Source organism: Protomyctophum bolini, assembly GCF_963924005.1.
Source record: "Protomyctophum bolini genome assembly, chromosome: 4".
Taxonomy (NCBI): Eukaryota; Metazoa; Chordata; class Actinopteri; order Myctophiformes; family Myctophidae; genus Protomyctophum; species Protomyctophum bolini.
Window position 1 is genome coordinate 28,566,401 of NC_137865.1, and position 19,334 is coordinate 28,585,734.

The 19,334-nt window shown below is 42.7% G+C and overlaps 1 protein-coding gene across 1 annotated transcript in view; it reads right to left on the minus strand.

The window, feature by feature from the left end:
• Positions 1–1,393: 1,393 nt before the first annotated feature.
• The window catches only part of fkbp16 (FKBP prolyl isomerase 16), a gene marked incomplete at both ends in the record, with an annotated part of 41,055 nt that continues 23,114 nt past the window's right edge, over positions 1,394–19,334 (minus strand). Inside the window, 5 exons of the mRNA XM_080762160.1 lie at positions 1,394–1,480; positions 1,583–1,720; positions 3,225–3,302; positions 3,958–4,136; positions 10,581–10,798. Of these exons, the coding sequence (XP_080618286.1) occupies positions 1,394–1,480; positions 1,583–1,720; positions 3,225–3,302; positions 3,958–4,136; positions 10,581–10,798 (700 nt within the window). The remainder of the gene's footprint in view (positions 1,481–1,582; positions 1,721–3,224; positions 3,303–3,957; positions 4,137–10,580; positions 10,799–19,334) is intronic.

Consider the following 19,334-nt stretch of genomic DNA (forward strand, 5'->3'; position numbering starts at 1 on the left):
TCCACAATTTGCAGTGACACATAACATAAAAATACAATTAGCGGTGGGTACATTTCATGTTAGTCAGTGCTTTCTTGTGGGTTTTTATTTTATTTTTAAAACCTCCCCTCCAGTTTTCCCCCTACTCCTAAATACAACCTACCCATGCACCCGCAAAAGCCAAAAGAGGAATAGAAAGGAAATGAAATGGAGTAGAATGGAAAGGGAGAATTAAAAAGAAACAAAGAAGAAAAGGAGATTGGGGAGAAAAAAGGGAAAGACAGTGATCATGTTTCTTATGCTGTTCTTTACTAACGTTGACAGGACGAGCATCATTCACTGGGGCTTTCTGTGCCTGTGACACACGACATACAAGCATGATAAGGCTTAAAAAAAAGTACCTCAGTGCCCGGAAAACAAAAGAACGTCGGCTACCAAAATACATATCAATCCAGTAAATGTAGCCTCCCTATAAGCTGTCTATACGTCACCTCCAGCCAACAACCAGCACACTGCAATAGAAGACAGGCACACGCAAAGGCCATAGGGCCGTCGCACAACTTAAACCTTTAACAGTAAATATACTTTGTTGACTGGCATCCCCCAGGGGTCTATACTAAATAGCCCATCTACAAGCTCACTACGCACAGCAACACAAAGTAGAAATGTCCATTTACTTGTCTTACATTTTTTGGAAGAAGAATTTAATATGACATATCAATCAATCTTTTTATTGAGCGTCACTGTAAGCAATAAGGCATTACAGCTGCAACACATTATTTCTGTTGAACACTGGACAATGTTTTTCCCTTCTGGCCTTATGAGCTACAGTGAAATGGTGGAAAGAATTTGCAATTTATTTTGCTATTTGTTTTTATCAGATTAGTTGCCATTAGTGCAGCTTTTTTTTTTCTAGGATCATGTGGGAATTGTGATTGTAGTGTTGCTCAAATTGTAACTCTGTTGCCCCCGTCATCAAATCAGTAAAAGTTCATTTCAGTTTGTTTTTAGTTTTAAACTTGTTTTTCAGGAAATATTGCAAAAACAAGCTTTTTTTATTTCATTTTTTCAATAGAAAAATGGAAGCCCATTCACAAATCACATGCCCAAATTCTCTAAGATACACCAATAGACCTGAAGATTTCTCTCCTGGATCAACCCGCTTATATTATACTGTAAATGTGTATACTGCTGTATTGTCTTGATTCTTTGACGAGCACTTGATACATTAAAAACAGTCTTGTAATGAAGCAAATTACTTCTACTACACTTTATTACTCTCACATTTAAAAGAATGGGATATCACTATCAGCACCACCGTGGCTTTTGTGCAGTGCATACCATGTCTTTCTTTCTTCAGTTATTTATTGCATAACCTGAAGGTGAAGATGATACCTCATTTTTGTTGGTGATGTCAGTTTCTTGCCGTCAGAATGACTGATGTCACTAAGCTGCCCAAGGCCACCACCAAAGCTCCCAGCAGGAACGTCCATGACATTCCCTAAAACACCAAACGACAATCTATATATAAACACTGGTTTGTCTTTTAAACTTAACTGAATGAAAGGCATTTCTTACTCGGATAAAGCTATGAATGGCTTACAGCTGGCTTCTTTTTGGATGGGAACAGGAACGGTGTAATATCCTCTCCAAGAAACTGGGCAGGTTTGGCTTTCCATTTCTGGGTTTCACAGCCTCCGGCTAGCTTTTTGACGAGTTTTGACAACTCAACATGGATTGCCTTAGGGGAAAACGACAAAACATCTAAAAAACCAAGTGATATTAAAAGCACTTTTGTCTAAATACCTTCATCTCATTACAAAATGTACATAAAACAGGATGTTTACATGTGAGACTGTAATTTTGAAGTTGTCCAGTAGATGGAAGCAGAATTCTTATTATAAATACACGTATGCATAATTCTTAAGTAGTCCAAATGACTGAATAGAAAAACAAGCTTCAACAAACAGAAAATAAACTTCACAAGTTCACATTATTCTATATCTATTTAAACGTTTAATTTCACTGCATGCTCTTATGTAAAGTGCTCAACATCCATCTTAAAACTAAATTCTAGATACCGGTATATCATCATGTATCATGCAGAAGAATCAACTGAGGCAATATTTTGTGGTTCATTATTAGACATAGGCCTATCTGTTGAATCTGTTTTCATTATTCATACCGTAGACCAGTACCTTCTCACAGTGCAGCTAAATTAAGTTTTTAGAAGGGATTTTATCCGCCATCAAGACAAGGGTGTAATTACCAAGCCGGCAGATATTTTAGTTTTGTCTAGACTAGACGAGACTAGACGTATTCGGATTTCGGAGCAGAAGCAACAGTGGTTTGACTAGAGTTAATGCCATGTTTTTGTGTTCTGTATTGTGTTTGTAAATGATCTTGTATGTCACAATGTTTGGCCATTTCACCCAACAGTAGGTTTGATCAGGTTTCCTGCGAGTGAAATATCATGTTGAGTAAAAGCTTCTGAGGTTAATGTTAGAATTGCTGTTATGTTTAACCATTCTCCAATGTCCATAGTATCTAGGACAGTAAGATGAGTGCTGTGCTTAGGCAATGTATAGTAGGCTATAAAGTAGGACAGCCGTAATGGTTCTATTTGTTATGTTATCGCTGCCTTTGCAGTATACTGCATGAGACTGCAGCAAGCCTTCTATCGACTGTCGGGGACATTGTTTCGTTGATGTCTGGGTCGTGCGAGGTGCAGGGCTTTCCAGACAACTCTAATCACTGTGGTCAGGTGGTGGAGGATCTGGCAGACTCCACTACCCACACAAGCAAGACGGAACAGGTCCTCAAAGGAGCCGGAGTAGTAATGCACTAAGATCATAGGAATTGCCGGTGTGATTAATGTGTTTATATGGGTTTGTGTGTTTATATGGGTTTGTGAGTTGTCCAAATTTCAACTAACTCAGTCAATCAGTACACATAGGTCATGGCGTTCTTGTTGGTTAGCATTCAAAGCATCTTCATGCAGAATTGCGTGAAGTGAAAACACAAATGAGTCCCTCACCATTAATTTGGGGTGTGTCAGAAGATGGGCCTCGCTATTGACTTAAGGGAGCTATTTTTGAATGACCTTTGCTGTGAGTGTGTGTGTGTGTGTGTGTGTGTGTTTTGGGGGGGGGGGGGGGGTATGGTTGGGTGTCACAGGCGGTCTTTGGAAGGGAAGCACAGGTGGCAACGAAAGGACATACATGCTCACCCATATAGAGTCTCACCTTAGTGGCAGGCTCCAGTTTCAAGGCCTTTTTAAGTAGCTCCATTGCCTCCTTATTCTGATTCTTGTCCGACAGGATCTGAAAAAGAGATGGCAAATACACCCATAAATCTGAACATAAAGATAGATAGATGGCAATGATCACCAGGAACCACAATAAAGTGCCAAGGTAAAATAACTAGTACTGTACTTCATAGTACTGTACTGTTCTTCGTAGTACTGTACTTGCACGGCAACAAGTTGTGAGCTTGTAGATCTGAGAATTAGGCTGCGCAACAATGACACTTGGTGGTGATTTCCGTGCTCGGAGCGAGTCAGGACACAAATTGCAGGACAATGGAGTGGCTGCACCACTCAAAAATAACCTTAGTGTGAGTGGTGATCACATGAATCTTCCTTGGAAACAATTCTGTTTTTTTTTACATTAACCAATTGAACCCCAGCTTCCCAATTCTGTGGCGTACATTCAGAGAAAATGGCAGATCTACAAGCTCACAATGTGTGAATTTGCGACACGTCGTGAGCTTGTAGATAAGCTATATGTTGCTGGACAAATTTGGTGTATACTGGTGGACCTAGAGCCCCGGGGGGAGCCCAGTCAACGAAGCACATTATGGTTAAAGTGGTTAATTAAACCTCATGAGCTGAAACCATAATCTTTGAGTCATTTTTTTGTGTTTTTGTTGCGTTTCACCATCGCCACCAATAGGAAACCCAAAGGGAAGTGGCCTCACCTTTCCTGTCCTGAACAAGGCCTTGACGTTGTTAGGCTCCAGGAACAGAACATCCCGGCTGGTGTTCAGTGCATCATCATACTGTTCTAGTTTGAGCTGAGCTGCGGCCAGGTTGTTCAGACTCTTCACTCTGTAGTCCCTCAACTCCTCTTCTTGCCCCTCCAACTCGTTGTTGCCTACTGCATCTACAAGACAATTGGGCATGCAATGTTGGGAAAAATAGGCCTACTCACATTTTGCCATTGATCATGAATGGTTAGTTTTACGTCATTGTCCCAACACAAACATTAAATGCAGTTGATAATGATTGGCCAGTTTTGAGTGTTTGTCCCAACACGAACATTAAATGCTATCGACAATGAATGGCCAGTTTTGAATGTTTGTGTAAACACAAACATTGCGTAAAGAATGAGATGATGTATGATGATAGAGCGGCCCTCACTTCACACGGATGTGATTTTTTTAATTAAAGGGACACTTCACCCCTTTTGCAACAAGAAACATTTCCTGTGTTTTTAATGTGGGTATATGTATTTTTAGATATTTTCATGGACACTGGGCTCACTTATTTCCTGGACTACATGTTGTCTCAGTAAGACAGCCCTCCCCCTATCCACAAGGAGGATCAGTGCACCAAAGCATTATGGGAATTGTAGTCCAGGAAGGACGTGAGCCCAGTGTCCATGACGGGACTACCTTTTACGCAGAGCCTCTGTTTCGATGGGCACTGATGGGACGCTTGTTTTACAGCGCCTGCTACTACCTACCTCAAACCCTAACCTAAGCACAGAGCAGCGCATCCCTCACCAACCTTAATCCGGTCGTTTTAATGGACCCCTCACCAACCTTAATCCGGTCGTTTTAATGGACCCCTCACCAACCTTAATCCGGTCGTTTTAATGGACCCCTCACCAACCTTTATCCAGTCGTTTTAATGGACCCCTCACCAACCTTAATCCGGTCGTTTTAATGGACCCCTCACCAACCTTAATCCGGTCGTTTTAATGGACCCCTCATCAACCTTTATCCAGTCGTTTTAATGGACCCCTCACCAACCTTAATCCGGTCGTTTTAATGGACCCCTCACCAACCTTAATCCGGTCGTTTTAATGGACCCCTCACCAACCTTAATCCGGTCGTTTTAATGGACCCCTCACCAACCTTAATCCGGTCGTTTTAATGGACCCCTCACCAACCTTAATCCGGTCGTTTTAATGGACCCCTCACCAACCTTAATCCGGTCGTTTTAATGGACCCCTCACCAACCTTAATCCGGTCGTTTTAATGGACCCCTCACCAACCTTAATCCGGTCGTTTTAATGGACCCCTCACCAACCTTAATCCGGTCATCTGAAAATCAAGCGCCCCCCAGTGACCATTGACTACTAGGCTCTGCGTAAAAGGTCATCCCTGTCCATGACATCATGGACACTTTGAAATACTAAAATGTCTAAAAACACACATTACCCACATAAAAACCCTTAAGTGTTTCTTGTCTCCCAAACATCATTAAAATAAGATCTGGTTGCAAAAGGGGTGAAGTGGCCCTTTAAGAAAAGTATTAGTGCTGCAATATAGAAATACTCTGTTGCAAGTAAAAGTACTAAAGTATCGGCATCAAAATATATTTAAAGTACCAAAAGTAAAAGTAGCCTAGGCTAATCATTATGCAGATTAATTGTCCCATTTCAAGTATTCAAATATATGAAAATATTTTGAAAATAGCAGATCTACAAGCTCACAATGCAGCGCATCGCAACACATTGTGAGCTTGTATATTGGCTATTTTAAAATGGCTGAAATGTATATAGGGCTGAAGTGGTTAATGTATGTGTTGTAATTGCGACTGTAGGTCGCAGATTACTATGAAAACCTGCAAAACCTGTCCGTCCGTCGATCTGTCACGCCAATGGTCGTCAGTCCGTCACGCCTCGTGACATGTCACACCACTGGTCGTCAGGCCCTCACGCCTCGTGACACGTCATGCCACCATATATGGCCGTCAGTCCATCATGCCTCGTGACACACTCCATATATGGCCGTCTCCATATATGAAGATCACAAGACTGACCTCATCAAACCCTGGATAGCCATACCTTTAGATCTCCATATATGGAGGTGACCTGTTTGACTGATATCTGTCCATTCAAACTCTAGACCGCCCCGCCCCGCTGCCAACGTTAGATTTCCATATATGGAGCGGACCTGTTCTGACATTCCTATTATGTTGATCTGACCACATCAAACCCTGTGCACTCAAGACACGCTTCATATATATGACCAGTGCAGAATTCATTCCATATCTTCATCTGACCCCCCATGCCAAAGCGCCAGACAAGTACAGTGCTTAAGTAGATGTACACAGTTACTTTCCACCACTGCACACCTGCCTCTTTGTCACAGATATTTCCTGTCCTACTTTGTCCTCTCTATACAGTACCTTTTCAGTGACCAAGACATAACGTTGACAGAAAACAGGTGAAAGCGATTGGGGTGGATCAGGTATTTGATGTATTGTAGGGGAGGAGGGAAGGCTGTGTGCGTTCTTGTTTTGCTTGTGTTAAAATGTATTCTGTTACGGATGTGCCGCCTCAATTGCTCCTCCGGGATGTTTTGTGACACAGTCAACAACACCTAAAGTGCAAGTCATTAGTTTTGTGTCGAGGAGAAAATGCCGTTTGAAGATTCCCTTTATAAGCTAACAATACAACACAAAACAACTCATGATCCGTCTACATTTGATTGCTAGTTCCACAGTATTCCTGCTTATTCCTATTATACTCCATATATAGGAATAAAGGGACACAGAGAGACAGATACAGAAATCTCCATATATGGACATAAAAGGGACACAGACAGATAGGTGGAATGGGTACTCTGACACGGGTCCAACAGGTATTGCATAGCCGGGTGGGGCATGGATCTCCAACTTCCATCGTTACAGACTCTGTGCTCTACAGCCGGGCACCATTCTAGTATTGTCAATTACTTGCACTAGCCCTTACCCGTTGTGAGATATCCCCCCCCCCCCCCCTTGTGGCCGTGGGGGATACTGCGCCCGGGTGCGTTTGTAATTGACTAATAAATTCATTAATAATCATCATTAATGTGTCAAATCGACCCTCCATATTCATATGGTCAATGCCTGTGTGAAAAGTGGGGGTGATTGGTGCAGGCAGTAAGGAGCTACGGCAGTCACAGTGACACACAGACACACACTCAGACATTGTTAGAATTATAGTATGATGATGATGATGATGAGAGGTGATGGAGGTAGCTGCTTTAGCAGGCCGTTTATAGGATCTTTTTACTGTGCATGGTGGGTTTAAATGTATCTATCGATTATAAAATAATGTAAAATAGATGCAACAGACCTGAAAGCAGGAGTCGCATGTTACTGTCCGTGCTGCTGAATGATTCCTCGCCAGTTGCCCCCCCCCCCCCCCCCCCCCCCCCGCCCACTTAAACACATGAACCTGATGGCCCTGATCTCATCCTTCCCTCTTAAGTACCACCGAATATTCAGCCGTTGGTCTCCATCATCATTGACACATTATGAGCCCGTCCATGCTCCACTCCGACATGCTCCCCTCTTGGGGTGACAGCGCCATCTCCTTAATTAAAGTAATTAATGAGGTGGAAATAATATGAAAGCTGATTAGCTTTGATTTTCATTAGAATTATGCTAAAACATTTATGGCGGCTGCCACGCTGCATTGAGAGACATGGCTCTGCATTGTGGTGGTGTGATTAGTTAATGTAAGAGAGAGAGAGAGAGAGAGAAAATCTATCTATGATGTCAAAGATCTCTTTCAGTGCATTTCGACCTTCCTTTTTAGCCCTACACCTGTTGTTAGTTAACCTTATACTGTATAGGTGTGCATCGGTCTTCTTTTCAAGTTATATACTATTAATGGAAAAACGTCCTGCTTACTGTGTTGCCAACCTTTTCTCATCTCAGAGGAGAAAAGCCTGGTTCCACAACCTAATGCAGAGCACAAGGAATGTAAACAAATCTGTAAACCCTCAATCAAACTTCCATCAATTACTAGTACTTCCGCTTGCCTTAGACGCTCAACCAGATATAAGTCTCTCAACCAGCTAGTTCTCACCTAGCTCACCACAGCACCTCAAAGGCCCTTAAAACAAGGCTCCAGACTTCCCAAAACAAACTGGTCAGGCTCCTACTTGGCCTCACCCCCCGAAACCACCTCACCCCTGTCCACTTTGACAGGCTGGAATGGCTTAGTACAGCATCTTGCAATGGGTCCACAAGATTCGAAACACCACCAAGATACCCATGTACCTGTCTAAATACTTCCTTAATGTTAACGAAGTCCACACCCACAACACCAGAGGGAGTGCAACAAACCATGTGCATCCCAGATTCGGCACAAATAAGGGACTAAATTATTTTCGCTCCTATGCCACCAAAATGTGGAATGCCCTACCTGCAGTCATTAAGACATGTGAATCCCTTGACTCCTTCAAAACCGCGCTCAAAGGGTACCTACGGACGGCTGCAATTCGAAACTGGCCCCGTAAAATCGGAACCCCTGCCACCCACCCCTTTCTCCCCTCACTGTAGGTTTCTTTTCCCTTTTTACCTCCTTTATGATGAATTCCTCTTCTCCTTTTTTTGGCTATTGTGTCTATTTGTACGTCTCTAAAGGTGGACCCTCTTGTAAACAAGTGTAATGCTTTATTGGGTCGTCCACTCACAGTTGACAATCTTTGTATTGAGTTGTGCTTGAAATGTATTGTAATTCATTCTGAAAACTGTTAATAAATATTTCAATCAATCAATCAAAACCTAGCCCTATCATGACAGTGACGCAACTGAAGCCAATTTTATGCGATTGCTACATTTACAGTGAAAACACATGTACATAAACATTCAGATTTCAAATATAAAGTACTCACCATCCCGCCGATTTAATTATTTGTATTTGATTTATTTGTACTTCGACCTGTACATAGTTATGTTTTTGAGATATCTCGATTATTGTCATTGTTGTGTTCTGAATGAATGCATGGGACCCGAATGGAAACAAGGCCGCAAGGTCTTTCTTCGGCGCTATCCTTTTCGACCAATGTGCTTTGACTGTAGGCCTACCATGTACTGTTTTGCATTTATTGTCTAATAAAATAATCAATCAATCAAAAACCACGTGTGCCATGGGGCACAGGTGTTAGAAATTTGCTGGTACAGCGATTAGCATTGCTGCATTCCACGTTGTTTAATAAAAGGCATTTTTGGGTGCATTCGGAAAACTCACAGTTGCACACCAGGAGTGCACTCGCCTATTAGTTTGTATTGACAGTGCAGTCAGCATGCCTATATCGAATACACCCAGTATTTCAGAGTGCAACACTCCTCCCGACCATCTCGGATAAAAATGCCTTTTATTTAACAACACGGAATGCAGCAGTACTAATCGCTGTACCAGCAAATTTCTAACACCCGTGCCCCATGGCACACGTGGTTTTTGATTGATTGATTAACAAATGCAAAACAGTACATGGTAGGCCTACAGTCAAAGCACATTGGTCCAAAAGGATAGCAGGATAGTACTTTATATTTGTACAGTACAAGTTTTCACTGTAAATGTAGTGATCGCGTAAAACAGGCAGAAGTTAAGCCATGTGAACCATGGCTAGGTCTCACCCAACGTGGTCTTCACTTACACAACAAAATGCATTAAAGAAACAATGTTTCAGACTACTTACTGAAATGTGTTTTGTGAGGGGTGCTAGCCCCTCCAATGCATTGCTTTGGAAAATTACGTCATGCAGCCAAGTCTATGGGATTTGACTTGAGGATATCACAATGTTTGTTACAGCACTTATGATGTAAATCGTTTGCCAGCCAAGGACTTTAATGTTTGTTTAGGGCACTAATGCAGACATAAGACATCATGTAGCCGATATAAATATAGTGAGCGCCCCTCACTTCAAACGAGTGTGATTTTTTTTATACAGATTTTTTTGCAGAAGTGAAGAAAGTGTGCAGGACTTTTCTGCTCTTTTCTATGCTGGCTGTTCACTCCTACGCACCAGTACAGTAGGTGTAGTACTATAGGATTTTATTCATAAAGTACTGTCAACTGCCAAGGGAGAATGTCTGCCATTTTAGAATTAATTTCAATATTCAACTTTTTACTTTCAAGGCTAGGTCCGGCCTTGCTCCATCCTACCTTTCAGACCTACTTGACCCCTATGAGCCAGCCCACGAGGTGAGATCCTCGGGAAAAACCCTTCTCACCATAAAAACAGGCCGCAAAAAGACTATTGGCGATCGTGCCTTTGCAATCCACGCACCCTCATTATGGAACGCCCGGCCGGTTCCTCGTTTTAAATCACTCCTAAAGACCCATTTCTACAAAGCTGCTTTTAATCCTTTATCGTTGTGATTTCTTTGTACTTTCTTTCTATTTTTTCACCTTTTTATGTTTTTCGATATGCCATTATTCTGTGTTTTTGCTGTTGCCTTTGGATGTATGATATGTTCTATACTATATGCTCTTGTTGTTCAGCACTTTGTGACCTTGTTCTTGAAAGTTGCTATATAAATAAAGCTTTATTATTATTAATGTTTGTGCACATTTTCTATGGCGAGTTACCTTTGGTGCATGGGACTAGCACACCCAGAGCCATGCGATAGGCTCTTGCAGCCATGCTGTACTCTTCCCTCTGAAAAAAAAAGTTCCCTCGCTCTCGCTTCTGGTTGCCAATGCGGATGCGGTCGGGTACGGGCAGAGTCAGGGGGTCTGGGTTGTCTCTGATGTCCAGGAGCTGGAGCTGGTAGAGTAGAGGTGCCCAGGGTGGAATATCAGGCTCCCTGCCAAACACACATGACACACACTCATACATAACTAATAATGACATCATTAGAAGTGAGGGAAAACGGGTAAAGATATATTTAAATATCAGCATTATAGGAGTTCAATTCATGTTGTTGCATAATTATGGCCGGAGTGCCTGCCAGGCAGGTTATTATATTATTCATCATACAAGAGTAACATGAGGGACAGGTGCACTTTAGATGTTTAAAATGTTCACATAGCATACTAGGTTCTCTTTGAGGGGACTGCTCATAAATCAGACATCCGTTAGTCAGACCTGCGTGGCCGGTTAAGACTCAAAGGCCATGATATGTTTGTTTCTATAGGAGAAGAAGGGGTGTTGTACATGTGCAGCAGTTGAATGAGATCTTCGATATGGAGTTCGAACTTGACCCTATACACTGTATGTCTGATTCTTGGGCTGCCTGATAAGATTGTTAACATTGTTAACAAGCGTCTGTTTAGTCTCTTCATTTATGCTGCTAGGAAAAATATTCTGTTGTCTTGGATTAATGAGAATTAACCAACAACAAAGAAAGATTGGCACAAAATAATCATGCAGTGCATGCCGTTGGGATTTTTAACCTGCCTGCTACACTCCACCACAGATGCCTTATATAAAATATGGGACCCATATTTGCGCCCTCAATTAACTGCTAACCTTCATGGATAGGATCATAATGACTTGTTTCACTTTGTTTTTAATTTACTTTTTACCTTCAAGCAAGTGGTAATGGGGTGCAGATTATATACTGTATTGTCCCTGTCGAGAAATTATTTTGTCCTCTGCATTTGATGCATCCTGGAGCAGTGAGCAGCCACAGTGCAGTTGGGGCACAGGTCTCCACCAGGCCAGGTCAGATTGTGGCTTCCTGGTGGCGCTATAATAGGCCAATGTGAAACGGGTGCCATTTCTTCTTACGCCTTGGATGGCAATTGGATGATTTGAGGCATTTTGTTCCAAAAATGTGGTTTGCAAAAATCCACCTGTTGGTGGCGCTATAACAGGCCAATGTGAAAAGGGTGGGATATATTCCTCAGCCTAGTAGGTTTTTTGTTCAAAACGGGTCAATCCTGCAAACTTTGAAAGCCAATTAGGATGGAATATGAAATATTGGACAGATCCGTCTTGAACACATGACTGTAGAGATTTTTTTACAAAAGTTGGCCTCCTGGTGGTGCTATAACAGGCGCAAAATTTTGGGGCAGAGGTTCATCGTTGGCATCCGGGGAGTATGTGTGCAACATTTGGCTTCGACTGGGTTTTAACGGTGCCGGAGATTAACTGGCAACAGACAGACGGACGCACACGTGCACACGGATGGAGTGCAAAACATACTCTCTCCCCATGCCTTCGGCCTGGTGGAGACAATTACAGTACTTCCCCTTCTTACAATACAGGTGCAGATAGGGGCCCACAGTTTGCTATACGGTCTTCCAGGCCACAGTACACAGTACAACAATATGAAGAAGACTAAATAACAAGTAGTGATAGTGAAGCCGATAGCCGTTATTCAAGCTCATGATCCCTGATGCATCTCTGATGCGTTGTGAGCTTGAATGAAAATCGTCCATTTTCACCCATAATGACATGGCCAGAATAGGGCAAGGTTTCTGAAATCTTGATCACTCAAATAACCAACAACAACAAATGCAAACACTCAAGAGATATCAAGATACAGACTAGCCTACAGACTGATGGATGAAGAAGTGTAGCACAATGTTTTTCAATGTGGTATAATTATATTCCTGTTTTATTTAGGCTACACCCTATATACTTCATATGTTCCCTCTCAGGACAAAGCAGGTTTAATAAATGAAAGTAATGATATACCTTAAGGCAGTAACGGTTTAGGGGCTTACGGTTTAGGTGTAGCCTACCTGTGAGCCATGAACAGCCTCAGCTTTACTCAAGAATCACTGAGAAGGAAAGTTAATTTAGTTTCCAAGCATCCCGGCCTCTGTGACCACATGACACACAATGGGGCATTATCAGCACTACCGCTGTGGCAGCTCTTATTCCAGTTGTGTGTGTGTGTGTGTGTGTGTGTGTGTGTGTGTGTGCGTGTGTGTGTGTGTGCGTGTGCGCGCGTGCGTGCGGACGAGGAAATTATCTTTGATTTGCATTACGTTTTTAAAAGTTAAACTCTGCTTTTCCATAATGCTAGAATTCAATATAGAATTGTATATGCTAGAATTGGGCTAGCCTACTTTGCCCCGTTCCATTTAATGCCAGTGCCAGTCTGGTGCAAGGTGATAGCAGCTACGGTGAGTTGTGTCAAATCATGAATTATTCAACCTGGCTGTGTCAATGACACAATTTATGTCTGTGTAACAGAATTAGTGTAGCCTAGCCCCGCAGCCGGTGGGAGGCTAGTGTCAGCAGGTGGAATCGGGTTACCCTTTCACCTCTCCTCCCCGGGGACTGCATCCGCTGGACCACACTCAAAGGACCACAATGGAGTTGTATTCTAGTTGTATGCAATTATATGTTTATGCAATTATGTTTGTAAAGATATCAATCAATCAATTCTGGTATGCACAGGAATTTATCTACCCCGCAAACACACATACAAACCTGTGCACGCGAACACACACACACACACACACACACACACACACACACACCCCCCCCCCCCCCTCTGAGAAAGTGATACAGCTTGTTTAGCATGCAGCTCCTATGCACTCACTCCCTTTTTATTGTACTAAATACACTTTATTGGAACAATAATTAATTAACCTCACAGGTGTCACCAATCAGCCAAATGCACACCCACCTCCCCAGCAGCCTCTCAAACCTGATACAAAGAACTAAAGGCCTATTCATAGTTTGGATTGGCTGTATGGACCGTGCCTTTTTGCAGTTTATGTATACCTATATGTATACCTATAGCTTGGTTGTGTAATGGGTGAGCATATATACTTCCACCGTAGAAGACTGTCGTTCATCCCAGGACACTTGTCCTGGGATATGTTGGGTAACATGATGAGTGTTTCTATATAGGGCCGTGTAATGACGAGAGACTAATCCTGTTTCTTCCTCCTTGGTAAAGTTTCCCAGGTCATGCAGGCATTGCATGCATGTGAATACTCAAGTGGTTTGCTTTGCTCACTTGTTATTCTTGTCTTTGCTGCTGTTATCTGTCAGTATTTCACAAGATTCCAAAGGCTACGTGTTATGTAACCGTGTGCTCCATCTAACAACAATGCATACAGTGTCATCCTACTGGTTGAGGCCGGGTCCAACCACTCCCAGTGCCTATAGGGATTCCACTGGCCCGTTTCTGACTCCATCAGTTAGCCCTGAGGAAATCACTATGCTGAAACCATATGGTGCAGCACTTGTGTGTGTGTGTGTGTGTGTGTGTGGCGCTGTTGAGCTTCACACTGTGCACAGCTGCATGATGGGAAGCTGAGTTTTCAGCAGCCATTATGTGATTTCGGGTGTGTGACAGTACAGTACAGTACAGTACAGTGACAGTACAGTAGAGGGACCCCCACACGGTAACTCTGTCATTTCTCAACCGTTTCGGACGCGGGGTGATTTTTTTGGTGGAGTTAGCATAGCATCCCCTTGGATCACTGTGAGTCTGTGACTTATGAGCAGTGTTGTTTTTGACAGAACATTTTTATTTAGTTTTAGTCATAGTTTTATGAATACATTTTCATTTACTTTTAGTCACATTTTAGTCACCTGAAATGTTTTAGTGTTATTCTCGTTGTAGTCGACTAAATACATACGATTTTAGTCGACTGAATCTACAGTTAATTTAGTCGACTAAAACAACCTTGATGGCATCGTGATGGCGGATTTTAGACTTGCATGCTGAAAATATACGATCTACAAGCTCACAGCGCGTCGCAGCGCGATGTGTTGTGAGCTTGTACATCTGCTTGCAGAGCTTGTATCTGTCTTTTAGTTATACTGGATCTCTTCTGCACAGACGTCCCTCCCTAACATTTTAATCTAGTTTTTATGTGTTGACGAAATTATCAATATATTCAGTCTTGGTTTTAGTCATCATAGCTTAGTTTTCATTTAGTTTTCCTTGGTGAAAAAAAGGTAGTTGACGGACATTTTTCGTCATAGTTTTAGTCGCCAAAATCAACACTTTATGTTGTTATCCCAGCAGCTGTTATAAGGAAACACATGCACTGCATGTCAGCCATGCCACTCTGATGTTACCATGGCTGCTGTAGCTATGTCCTTATGACAGTGTACAGGGATCGTCACAGCAGTTTCACTTCACTTAATTTATTTCATGACGGAACAACGGAACCATAGAATGCTGTGCACACACTGCATCAAAATCAAAACCTCTTATGTATTATTCTTAGTTTATATGTGGTACAAATTGCGTGTGTGATTTTTGAGCCGAATGAAAATAAAACCTGGCTACAGATTGGCTACTCAGGCTAGGTATGCAATGACTGTATGTAAGCTAAGTAATGATGCTATATCAGGTCTCAGAATGAAAATGTATACTTGAAAAAGCAAAAACCATGTCATTTCTAGATGGTTTTTATTTCATAATGCTGGGCACGGAGAGGGTATGGCTAGTTAGCTACACACGCTCCCACTTTGCTGACCATGAGTCACATCGGAATACATTAAATGAGCAGTGATGATGATGATGGGTCATTTCTTATTCAGGCACAGCTACATCAAGGCTAGCAATTAGGATCAGATGGGGAACATTCAATCAATTCAAAATCATTGATGTGCTCAAATAAAAGTAATTAACGTCACACACGCACACACACACGGACAGATGGGCACGCACGCACGCGCGCACACACAAACACAGACACACACACAACTTAAGGTTGAGGTCATGTCTGATTCAAAGTGATGTCTCACAAAAGCATGCAGGCAATCATCCTCTTGCAGTATTGGACAGGTAACCTTTGAAGCACATTATCATTAAGCTGAGCTTGGTGCATGGATGCATGCCACGTACTGCATAGGACTACATTAAATGCTAGGCCTATACTGTATATTGAACACAATACATGCTTGTATGTGTTTGTAATTATGGACACATTGGACACTTTATGTGGAGCGGATGCGCCATTGTCACAGACTATGAGGGAAAACAGGTAGCATTGGAGTGCTGTCAAGTGTAATTTGAGAGGGCATTGTGCTGACAGATCTATATGGTTTATGGCGTCAAGAAGGTCATTAGTGATTGGCACCACACGGAAACACTCCTGCATCGAGCTCAGCCAATGGGCCCCCAGGGTCTGATTAATGCAGACAGGAAACGCACAGCCAGACTGATCAGTGGGACAAAGTCATCTCCCACCATAACTCAGCCCCATGCCCGCCCAGTGAAACCTGAATCTGGAACCTCTAATAATGTCCTAAAACTAGGCTGAACTGTCCCTCTCTCTTTTTTTCTTGTGCCTCCCCTCTCTCTCTCTCTCTTTTCTCTATCGTCCTCTCCCTCCTTTAAAATAACTAACTGCTATGTTCTTTCACTCAGTGGTGGTCCGTGAGGTATTGCATGTGGTCCCTGGCCTGACCATGCATGTAGGACTGGTTGATTTTCTTTCCACTAGTTGAGAAACAGTGAACTGAATGACCTGGTGAACTATCATGACCGTCGTCCATGTAGTCATTTACTGACAAGTCGGAGGTGGAGATCAAGAAATTCAACAGAAAAAGGGTTAGAGTTAGAATCTCAAGAGGGGGAAGTGCACCGGATTGTCTGTTTGAGTCATTATTATTATTAGGAAATAATTAGTAGTCAGTGGACCATTGGTTGAGAAACAGTGGGATGTATACACATAGGATGCATAGCACTAATCTTAAATATAGAGCTTTTTGAGTGGTGCAACCACTCAAAAAGTGAGTGTGTGGCTGGCTGGCTGTGTCTGAGCACGAAAACAACATGGTTGTTTTTTACGCAACCTAACACACACACAAACACACACGCAGTGTACAGGGTTTGATGTGTTATATTTAGTAAGTGTGACCCAAGTGCACAGCAAGAGAGGAGGCGTTGTTCAGGTGTTGTTCACAGGTTTATTCACAAACGTAGGGAAAGGAGTGGGGTAGTAGTAGATTGGCGGCTCTCCAGGTTGGCCAAACTCAATGTGGGAATCCAAGCACTAGGGAGGAGGAGGAGAGGGAGCGTCAGTCTTCAGAGAAAAACAAGACAACAAAGGCAAAAACTGTAACTAGCACTATAACTCAGTTTAACAATGCTATAGGCTTGGCCTGTGCTTTACCTATACATGTAGACATGTGAACTTAGCTCTGGCGACTGGAAGACTGGGCTTTTGTAGAGGCGAGTGTAGGCCAGGCCAGGGCCAGAGGTAGCGCTTGATTGCAGGAAGGAAGACAGGTGCAGAGAATTGGCGAAGGAGAGCAGGTGTGCTGAGTAGAGCCATGGAGTAGTCAGTGAGGGGGGAGTGGCTAAGCAGTGCTTGCATGTGAAGGTGAGGAGGAGTGAGCCGTAACCTGATGAAGGCCTAGGTAGGGCCGGGCTGTTGAGAACTCTAGTTTTCGCCGGCACGGCTGCACTAATAACTTTGGATCAAGCCCGTCTAGAATTTAAAAGGACAGGTATCAGCCAAAAGGGAGACATTGAAGAGGATGGATGGATGGATGGGGAAGGATCAACATATGGAATGTCAGAACAGGTAAACTCCATATATGTAGATCTAAGGGTTTGAGGTTTGAGATGTAGAGTTGCTGGCCAATATTGATGACATCAGGGATTTCCATATATGGGTTTAATATTGATGACATCACGTGATGTCACGAGGCATGACCATATATGGGGGCGTGACTGACTGACTGGAAATGCAAGATTCCATAGTAAATATAACCTGCGGTCGCAAAAATAAAATAAAATCATACACTTGTACTGATAATCACAGCCTTATAACTTATAAGCTTAGATGTTAGCTAATTTGAAGTGAATTCACGATTGTAGATATTCCATATAACTTGTGAATTGTGAATTTAAATATACAGTATCAGCTATGTTGATAGTAACAAACCATAAAAACAGCTTTTATATACATTTAAAAGTAGTCTTTTCTAGTATTCTAGTCCTATTGCTTGAATGAAATTAGCCCTGTAGTAACCATCTGACCAACAGACCCCAGAGTACTGCTTACGTGACGTCGTACGACTAAATGCTCATTCAGTAGGCTACACACAGCAAGAGCTTTAAAAGTAGGAGATAGCCCATGGGAACAAAAGGGGCTAAGCTGGGTTAAATACTGGAGACGTCAACGTTAGACTAGTATTATCTGAGACTGAGTCTGTGGGCAGTGAGAGGGACCAATTTAAGAAAGCCAATCTAAGTAGAGCTATACATATCTAGGGCCATATCTTGTGCCACGCCGGCCCTTAAGTTATTATGTGTATGTTTTTCCCAAGTTGTATATCCTCTGGACAGTCTACTATGACGATAGTCATCTATGACCATGCATTCATGACCTATGACTACATATTTTATCCAATTAATAAAGACGTCTGTTGTCTCCCCTCCTCATATGGCGTGTATTCATGTATGACATGTATGGCATGTAGCCTATTCATGGCTGACTCACGCACTGCTGAAAAGCAAACTTCCTCATTAATGTTTACAGCACTCACACAGCAGATGACTCACTTTGTGTTATCTGCCATGAGGACACCTTTGCCGGTCTGAATGGAAGGAAAAAGAACCTCAGATAGGGGGGGGAAACAGTAGCGCCTTTGACGTCATACTCTTCATTTTATCACAACGCCTAAGTGATGGAGAGGCCTGCAGTACGTACCTCATAGCAGTTGCTATGGTGATAACTGGCCAGTATGTCGATGATAAATGCGAATTGTATGCTAATAGAGTGCGGGAAGATTTGTTCATCAGTTTGTTGTCCTTACTGCGGTGATAAACAGATCAACTGCTTTGTTGGTTGTCTGTGTTTTCATTTGGGTGGACACACCAATGCAGCCACACAAAAGGAGCTTAGCTTTAATCTTTGCCTCAGTGAATCGTCACAGCTGTTTTTCCTTTCCTTATGCCACACTGTTAATATGTTTCAAAAAGGAAAAGAAGGAAAAAAGCACCCCAGGTAGTGCTTATGATTTAGGACCAAACAGCCTGTCGGCTGTATTCTACAGCACTCGGTTTGTGTTTACTGTTTGTGTGGGTTGTTGGGGTGTGGGGCCCAGTGGGGGGTTCCAGCAGGGATCAAGGGTAGCCACTGACTGCCTACTACAGCCTGGGGGTTGAGCTCTTCAAACGTTCCCCATAATCTTCAGCAGGCTTCTTCAGACTGTTAAAATAAATCCAATCACAGCCCTGTGCCTATCTTCCGACTCCGAGGGTGTAGATTTTGTAGAAGGTTTATTAAGGGTAGCCCGCTCCAGTGGGACTGTGAAGATCAGTTGAACTACAACTAGCATCATGGTGCAGGTTAAATGTTGGGTTATGCTAGATAGGACAGGGGTGCATATGTTGGTTAGACATATATACTAACAGTCCGACAGGCATTAGTCCGACAACACCGTCGCTCCCGACATGCGTG